Source organism: Astyanax mexicanus, chromosome 11, assembly GCF_023375975.1.
Source record: "Astyanax mexicanus isolate ESR-SI-001 chromosome 11, AstMex3_surface, whole genome shotgun sequence".
NCBI classification, from domain to species: Eukaryota; Metazoa; Chordata; class Actinopteri; order Characiformes; family Acestrorhamphidae; genus Astyanax; species Astyanax mexicanus.
Window position 1 is genome coordinate 35,985,908 of NC_064418.1, and position 9,630 is coordinate 35,995,537.

The 9,630-nt window shown below is 37.9% G+C and overlaps 1 protein-coding gene across 2 annotated transcripts in view; it reads left to right on the forward strand.

The window, feature by feature from the left end:
* The window catches only part of als2a (alsin Rho guanine nucleotide exchange factor ALS2 a), a 32,154-nt gene extending 22,772 nt beyond the window's left edge, over positions 1 to 9,382 (forward strand). For both annotated transcript variants that reach the window (XM_049484582.1, XM_049484583.1), the window contains 7 exons: positions 333 to 443; positions 2,791 to 2,967; positions 4,050 to 4,095; positions 4,251 to 4,312; positions 4,413 to 4,562; positions 6,215 to 6,311; positions 6,503 to 9,382. In XM_049484582.1, coding sequence (XP_049340539.1) covers positions 333 to 443; positions 2,791 to 2,967; positions 4,050 to 4,095; positions 4,251 to 4,312; positions 4,413 to 4,562; positions 6,215 to 6,311; positions 6,503 to 6,547 — 688 coding nt within the window. In that variant the 3' untranslated portion in view covers positions 6,548 to 9,382. The remainder of the gene's footprint in view (positions 1 to 332; positions 444 to 2,790; positions 2,968 to 4,049; positions 4,096 to 4,250; positions 4,313 to 4,412; positions 4,563 to 6,214; positions 6,312 to 6,502) is intronic.
* Positions 9,383 to 9,630: the final 248 nt, after the last annotated feature.

Consider the following 9,630-nt stretch of genomic DNA (forward strand, 5'->3'; position numbering starts at 1 on the left):
TGTTTTAGCTTAAAGCAGGAATCTCCCAGAACTCCAGCCATATATATATTCCTATAGTCAGTCTTAGCATAAATTTATGATCGCTAGGACAATATGACATTACATATTAAACCACATATCAGAAATATTTTGTTATTTTTTCAGTTTTGATTTAATGTTTAGTTTATTACACTTCTGATTTTCGTTGAACAGGTTTAGACTGCATTGAGCAATGTAAACTACAGACTGCTCTCATAAATTAGCTTTAAAGTCACAACAGTACATTAAATTAGCTAAAATATCTAAATGTTTATATGTGTATCAGTAGTTTAACACTATATGATTTCTTCTAGGTTTTTGTTTCCTGGTCTGCCTGAAGAGGGGGGCTTTATCTCTGAATCCTCAGGGAGGAGGCCCAGTGACTCCCTGTGCAGCAGCATTAACTCTGACACCGGGCAACAGGGGTAAGTCTGTGATCTTATTCACACCAATATCTGCTAGATTCTAAAAAAAATACATTTAAGTCAAATCCTGCATTAAATATGTGCTGTTTGTTTAATTGAACAATTAGGTAGCTGTAGGTTGTAAATAGAGCTGGGCGATTAATCTATTTTATCGATATTTTACAGTTAAGGACGATGTGTTTGTATGAAAATCGATTTTTTCGAGTTTTCATTTTCACCACCAACGCTCCCCTGAGCTTAACCCCGGCCCTCTCTCTGCCGCGCAGCACCGCCCCCCTCTCCCTCCCTCCCGCGCGCAGCACCGCCCCCCTCTCCCTCCCTCCCGCGCGCAGCCCCGCCCCCCTCTCCCTCCCTCCCGCGCGCAGCCCCGCCCCCCTCTCCCTCCCTCCCGCGCGCAGCCCCGCCCCCTCTCCCTCCCTCCCGCGCGCAGCCCCGCCCCCTCTCCCTCCCTCCCGCGCGCAGCCCCGCCCCCTCTCCCTCCCTCCCGTGCGCAGTCCCGCCCCCTCTCCCTCCCTCCCGCGCGCAGTCCCGCCCCCTCTCCCTCCCTCCCGCGCGCAGTCCCGCCCCCTCTCCCTCCCTCCCGCGCGCAGCCCCGCCCCCTCTCCCTCCCTCCCGCTATAATTTTGAGACGTGACTGCCTATTTAAAAAGCAACAGAAGTAGTTCATTTGTTGAAGTTTATTTGTATCATTTCTAACATATTTAGAGTGTTTTTCTCTCTCACAATGTTAATCCTTTACAGCTTCAAAAACATGTATTATGCAAATTAGGCGATGACGCCATTTAGCGACTTCTAGCTACTTTTAGGAGATTTTAGTAGGGGAAAAAAACGATTTAAATCTAAAATCTGATTTTTTTTTTTTGTTTTTTAAATCGAAGATTTTTTTTTTTGGGCCATTTTGCCCAGCTCTAGTTGTAACATATGTCATATGTAACAATACGATCTTTTCATGATCCATATTTAGCTTTTCAGATTTGGATTTTAAATAAACTTTTAAATACACTGACATGCCAAACATCAATAATATTTTATTATTCCTTTTCCTGGCCAATCTAGTATTGCATTCATTTTTCACCAAGATCTTGCAGCATTGATGATGGTAGAGTCTGACCACTGCTCAAAGTCTTCTCCATCCAGCACATCCCAAAGATTCTCAATGAGGTTAAGGTCTGGACTCTGTGGTGAACAATCCATGTGTGAAAATGAGGATCTCATGCTCCCTGAAGCACTCTTTCACAATTCCAGCCCCATGAATCCTGATATTGTCATCTTGGAATATGCCCGCCCCGTGTAGTACTCATAATAATGAGAAACAAAAAAAACATAACAAAATGTATATTTTAACAGAAACAGTTAGTCATATTTTTTAGCCATTCATTTTGTCTTTTAAAAATGAGACCTACAGTCGCGGTCATGAAAAAACTGGTATTTTTTGATGTTTTCCAGTTTTTTATCTTAAATGAATCAAGCGATTGTTCTTTCTAGGTATCTTGTCAAATTATGTAATTAAAAAAAAACAAAAAACATTTAAACATTATTCTGCTATATCATAAGAAGCCATGGTTATACTTAGGAAAGATTACGTTTTGATAAGCATTGATAACATTTTATTTTAGCTAAACTAACGCTACTAAACTCTTACCTCAGACTTGGTGATTCGCTGCTTGTGCAGTTTCACCACGTCGAAGCACCACAAAGAGTCCACTTTATATCATAAAATCTGACGCGAACGCTGCCCGCTTTGACCGGTGTTCTGTTGAGTTGTTCTACCTTGTCAAACTGTGCTTCCCTAATGTATATTTATGGTCTCGGTAAAACGCGGACTCAACCTGAGATCCTATTTAAACATATAAGTACTTACACAAGATAGCTAACGCTAAATATTTGGTATAACCAGAGCCATAAGCTCCTCCTTGGTTATCTGACAGTGTCGGCTCTGTGGCAGCCCAGCTTCAGCTCTGTCTGTGGGCAGTTCCAAGCTAAGGTGGGCGAGGCCATGAACTGACAGGTTGATGTAGACACAGAGCTGTTTCTAATCGACTTGTTTTTCCTGAGTATTTTCTTTTACTAGCTATGGCAGAAAATGGGGGTTGAAGAACAGTTTCATGTTCAGCATCATATACAACTCAGAGAGACCTATAGTATTTCACAAAGAACAAGAAAAAGTGGATTTTAGCGGAAGGAAACATGTGGATGAACAGCTGAAACATATGTTGATATATATATGTTATATATATATATATATATATATATATATATATATATATATATATATGAAACATTACATGCAAGGTTTTTGTATGACAGTAACTATGCTGTATGTGTGCATGTGCTTTTTGTGCTGCAGCTGGATCGTTAGTAGCTCCAGTCTGCTGATGCCAGTTTTGTTGCCTCGTCTGTATCCTCCTCTGTTCATGCTGTACACACTGGAGCGAGAGCGAGAGGAGGAGGTGTACTGGGATTGTGTGTTACGCCTTAACAAGCAGCCTGACTTGTCCCTTCTCACCTTCCTGGGAGTGCCTCAGTGAGTCACTGAACTAGCAAACAGACATTCTTATCACACACACAGACACACACACACACACACAACCATACACACACACACACACAGACACACCTGTAATCACACCATCTCATTAGCACCCTGCTATGCGGTCTGGCAGTACTTACAGTATGCAGTGTTCTTAAAGAGATAGTGCCCTGGTAAAAGTACACTATATGGACCAAAATTATTGAGACACCTGTCTATTCATTGTTCCTTTCAACATAAAAGAAGCTTTTGTTGAAGTTTAAAGGCTTAAAGAAAAAAAGAGTTTAAAGATAAAAAAGTCTCCAGTCTTGATCCCTTACTTGCCACAATGCATTAATCTTGCACCTGTCTCTTTACTAAGTAAACAGATAATATATTAATATAACCACGAATATATAAGCACATTCATTTGTTCAAAGAAAAGGCAAAAGGTATAAATAAATTCACAAATGTAAATCACAGTATAAAATTGACTATTAAATTGTTTCCAAACTGGATCATTATCAGTCCACTAATCCATAGATTCCATCCTGTCTATATAGGTCAAAACAGGTTGCCAGATACGATGAAATCTACCACTACAGCCTGCCAAAGTGTAATTAATTTTTTCTAAAATCAAAAACTGCATTATGTCGTTCACCAAATTTTTAAAAGTAGGAGGATTTTTCTCTTTCAACTTAAGTATTATAAGCGGTCTTGCCACTAAAGTGGCGAAAGCTTCCACCTTTGAGCCAGATTTCCCTAACTTAATCTCCTAAGGGGTCACCACGGGTATCGCTGTTATAGGGGAAGGCTGGATTGGCTGCTCAAACACCCATGAGGAAAAGTTAAAGACAGAATATTTTGGGAAAAAACTAAACTTGTAAGAATATGTGGCTATTTCTGTTTGACATCTGTCACATACTGAAATCATATTTTGAACAAATTTGGCCAGCATGCCCTTAGCCTGGCTTAGTAACTTAAACTTTAATTAAACTTAGCTTAATTGATTTATTTAAAGGAATGTTCAAATACATTTAGCCATACAGTATATTGTATTTGTTTGCCTGTTTATATGTTTGGTTTTCATTTTGCAGGAAATTTTGGCCGGTCTCAATCTCTGTTCTTGGAGAGAAAAAAGAGGTGATGCTCTGATTTGATATAAAGTAATAAATGTTTGTATTATGAATAGTTTATTATATGTTATACAAAATCTATAGATATTAAGTAGATGATTGTTATGTGGACTTTGTTAATGTAATACGGATTAAAAAAAAAAACTTTTCCTTAATTGACAGGTGCTGGCTAGCACTAAAGATGCTTGCTTTGCTACTGCAGTGGAGACCCTGCAACAGATCAGGTTATAAAGCCAAGATGCAGAAAGTTTGACTCTGTTTCTGTTCTATTTCTGTTTTCTGTAGATCTTATTTAAATGATTTTTTTTGTTCTTTTGTCTGCAGCACAACGTTCACTCCAGCAGATAAACTGCAGGTAATTCAGCTGACGTTTGAGGATGTCACACAGGAAGTGCAGGCTGTGCTGGGCCATGACTTTTTGTGGTGTATGGATGACCTCTTTCCCATCTTCCTCTACATAGTTCTGCGTGCACGGTGAGCTTCATATTCTGTTGTCTGCTCTGCATAAATGTAGGTGTTTGATGTCTTGGCATTGTGCAATACAAATGGGAACAGATACAGTATGTGTATGTTTTAAGATGCACATATATTATTGTATATATTGTTATATACAATATAACATGCAGGGCATTGACAACAGTACAGATAAATTAATTTATGACTTACAGGTGAAAAAGTGCAAGGATTCTTATAAAGAATGAAGGAGAACCTGCAACAGGTTTCTCTAACAATCAGAAAAATAGTTGTACCCAGAGAGAAGGTTCAGATCGTAATGCTGTTCAGAAAGCAGATAAAGGTTACCAGGAACAAACAAAAAAAATCGTAGACTGATCTGGGCAGTAGTTATTGAGTTACACATACAGAATGCAAACAATGTGTGACAACAAACCATTTATCTTGGTGCTGAACACAGTGCCAAGATAAGATGGATGTGTTGGTTGTCTTAACCAAAAAAAAAAGCAGAACACATCACATGTCTAGAAGCCTGGTGTCATGGTGTGCAGTGCAGTTTTGTACATTACATTACATTACATTGTATTTAGCGGACGCATTTATCCAAAGTGACTTTGGATAACCAATAAGCATAAGCAATAAAGGATGTAAAAATCCAAGGCAAAAAGTAAAACATTTAGCAGTAAATTTAGGGTTAGAGGAAGAAAGGAGGAGGGAAAGAAGAAAATTGTTAGAAGTAGTTAGTTTATAAGAGGTGTTAGGAGAGTAAGTGCTCTTTGATCAGGTAGCGAGTTACACTCCTGCTGGTAGGTAGTGGTAGGTAGCTTGTTCCATCATTGGGGAGCTAGGAAGGAGAAACTCTAGTACAGATGCCCTTCAAATCCTATAATTTCCCCAAAAATCATCAGTGCTCTTTTTAATCCGGTGCGCCTTATGTTTGAATTTTACCAGTCAGGTTGTAAGGAGCAGTAAAGCCACTCCGCTGAAGTACAGCGTTATAGTTTAGTTCTCCAGCACCAAGACTCGAGACTGGAGCACTGTTAACATTAGCTGCTAACTGCACTAAGCGCTAGCTCTTTTGCTGGTCAGAGGTGCATAATATCGGTATGTAGCCTGCTCCTAACCCCAGCTAGCACTGCTGGAGCAGCATTAGCATTACCCTCTAACTGCGCTCAGGTTCAGTGGTGAGTATATCGGACTGTAGCCTTATCGATTACCATGTTAAAACAAGCTATGTTGAACAAATTGCTAGCTAATATCGCCCTGGGTTACTGGACCACTCAGGGTTCCTCAGTGTAGCACTGTCTGGCTAGCCTTAGTAAAAAAATCTAGATAAACAGAAGTGCTTTCCTCACCCAAATGAGCAGTTTTCAGGATAGAAATCTGTGAAGACTAACATCCAGTGATCATTTGACTTTAAAAATAATGTGCCTTATAATCCAGTGTGCCTTGTGTATGAAAATAGACCAGAAAATAGATGTTTTTTGAGAGTGCGCCTTATATTCTGGTTTGCCTTATGGTGCAATAAATACAGTAATAGAACATGACTTATAAGTGACTCATATTCCCATTGCTATAAACCTAAACAATAAAATAAGAAAAAAAAGATTTTATAATATGTTTGCTTGGTAAATTTCCCTACATGTTTAATGTGTGTATGTGTATTAATTCAGCATCAGAAACCTGGGCTCTGAGGTGAGCCTCATAGAGGACCTGATGGATCCTGCTCTACAACATGGAGAACTTGGACTCATGTTCACCACTCTCAAAGTACGGATTAGAGTAACTCATACACTGTGTCAATATCACACACCATCAGATTCTTAGTATATTAATATAGTACACATTTTATGTTAAATGTCACACATCCTTAGGCTGTCATGTCGCAACTCATATAGTATAAGACTATAAGGCTGACTGAAGTCTTATTTACTTCTGCATTCTGTCTTCTGTTTTATCAGGCTTGCTACTACCAGATTCAGAATGAGAAGACTACAGGCATCTAGAGGCAGATATGATCACCAGGTCTTTGAGGTTTGGTCCACTGACACAGTTTTTGGATGCAGTGCTTTACACTTTTTGATCAAGCAGTTCAGCAAGCAGTTATCCTCATATCCTCAAATGTGACTGTACTGTTGGGAGGAAACTCTGCATTGACAGTACTGAAAAAGATGTTCATCTTCTATTTTTACAGCTGCCTCATCGCACAGTAGTATTTGTGAACTGTCTATCTGATTTTATTTGCTGCTTTTTATACACTGATATTTTACGATGGGCTACTTTTGAATTGTGCACAGGTCGTTAAATCTCAAAAGGGATTTTGGAAATATTGTTAAAGTATTATTGTTATTGAACTTCAGTGGTTTTAACTGTTGATTTATTATAGGGATGCACTGACATGAAGATTTATGGCCGAAACCGAACAAAACATTTGGGCTAAGGCCAATAGTCTTTTTCTTAAATGTTTGTTTGTTGTTGCAGATTTTTACCATATTTTCTGCACTATAAGGTGCACTATTAATGAACATCTATTTTCTGGTCTATATTCATACATAAAGTGCACCGGATTATAAGGCACATTGTGAGACACTAGTAAGGAACAGGGGTGTCGCCATGTTTCCATTCTAATTTAGCAGAGTAAGTAAAAAAAAAAAAAAAAAATTTAATTTTAAAATTGGATGTTAATGGATGTTAATCTACACAGATTTCTCTCCTTTATTTGGGTGAGTAAAGCACTTCCATTTAAGTAAGTAAATTTAGGTTTCCAGGGCGATATGTTTTCCCCACGTAGCTTGTTTTAACACTGTAAACATGCAGGCTACGGGCCAAAAATACTTACCTCTGAACAGTGAAAGAGTTTGCACTTTGCACGGTTAGCGGGTGATGCTATTGCTGCTCCAACAGTGCTAGCCAGGGTTAGCAGCAGGATACACTCCAATATACTCGCCTCTGAAAAGCAAAATTTGCAGCTAATTTTAATAATACTTCAAGCCACGGTTTTAGAGAAATGTCACTGAAACTCCCATATAACGCTGCACTTCAGTGGAGTGGCTTTATTGCTATTTACACCCTGACTGATAAAATTCATATATAAGGTTTTTGGGAAAATTAAAGGATTTTAATTTTAATTTTATAGTGCGCAAAATATGGTAAATGTTATAGCCTAAATAGATTTTTGTTTTGCTTTTCAATAAGAGCAGTTACAAAATTACATACCAAACATAAATGTTGCTGAACGCTGTATTTCATTTAGTTTATGCGAGTAGAGATTAAAATTGAACTTGAACTGCTGTTTGACGGCCGTTTGCCGCCTCTCTCCTTGATCCGGTGTGCAGCACGACTGGGAGATACCGCGAAGATGCTGAACAGATCCTAATGTTAGCAGAAACGCTGCAAATGTTTGGTGTGAAGTATTAAGTCTTTTCACTTATTTGTTTGACAAATATTTTCGGTTGCCAAATATTTGGTGCATCCCTAATTGACTGTAACTGTTATAACTTGTAGCTAGCATACTAACTGCACTCTCGATGACCGCTTGTCTTGTGCACACTCCACACACCTCACTGTTACAGTTTCTGCCCTGATTTAAGCAACCATAAAGAGGGAATTTATATACTGTATTTTTGTAGTGCTAAAACACTGGAACCTTTTGGAATGTATTATTTAGATAAATCTATTTGTTTAATGACTGATTTTGTAGTTACTGAGTTCACTGACTAAAAACAGCGCTGTTCTGAATGTAGCATTAGTGAATAATATGAATACTATTATATGTAGCCACCTGTAAAAAACGAAATTATCGTAAAACAGGAAATGCCTGTCGATATAAATGAAGCACTGGAAGATTTACCAAAAATATCAACTATAATAGATCAAAATATAAACTATAATACAAAGACAGAAATTGTGAAAAAAGCACCATGCAGAGTGGGTTACTTACAATAAGTACTGTGTTTCAGTGCAGACAAGCGTTTTTGGATGTGTGTATGTCTATTGGGTGTATGTAAATCCACACATCCATATGTTACTGCCTTTGTCTTACTGAGCTCTTCTTTTCTACCACCAGCATCATCAGAACAAGTGTTATTTTGTTTTTAACATTTTGACCTATTTTAACCATTTGAATCAGAAACTTGTTCTGTTTACATTGTGTCAACATTTCACAATGTATGTGCCCATATAAATACTTCAAATTATTACTAATATTTTCCACTGACTTACATGGAAAGTCAAAAAAGTCTTCTGTGAATTAGTTGTTTTTGAACATATCAGGTTCCTAATGATCATGATGATGTTTAAAAATCTGTTACACATTCTTCTTCATGGAATATCTGCATTTGGAAGTGTTTGTGACCTGTAAAAATAATGCTGTGCTTTTGTTACATCTTCAACGTTTTGCTTTAGTGCAGTAAAGGGTCTCACTAAGCTGCTTAAAATATTTAATGAATATTTTTGATTAATAGTTCAGTAGCTCTGTTAACACTTTTTTTTTACTACTGAATATTTCAAGACTGAGTTTTTTTTTAAGGTAAATGATAGTCGTTGCTCCTTCACCACCACATAAATGACTATAACTGACTGACAAGAAAATAGAGAAAAAGAGGTTAATTTTTTTGTATATTATTCTGATTCTCTCGGTGAAGCTCAGGCCATAAAGAGCAAAAGGGCTAACATTATTGTGATAAAGGGCTTACTGATAATATAGCTATAAATTGTCTGAGTGTGTTTTGTAACTCTAGTAGGGAATTTCCTGTGATCTGCTGAATTGATTTGAGTAAATTACTGAGTTATTACAGAAATAATATATATGAGAAAAATAAATAAATCTTTTAACAAATAAATGCATGGCCTGTGTCTCTCTTATTTCCTCATTGATCTCAACTGTTTTCTACACTGGGGGCATCTAACTCCGGAGGTCCTGGAGTGGTGGTGGCCTTTAACACAAATTGGTGATCTCTGTGCTGTTACATACTGTACCTGTATTTAGCTGTAGTTATACAATGAATTAGGAATATCACCAAACTATTCTGCACTCTGGCCACCTCTTGTACTACTACACCACTGGTGACATCTTGGTGAAATTGTAACT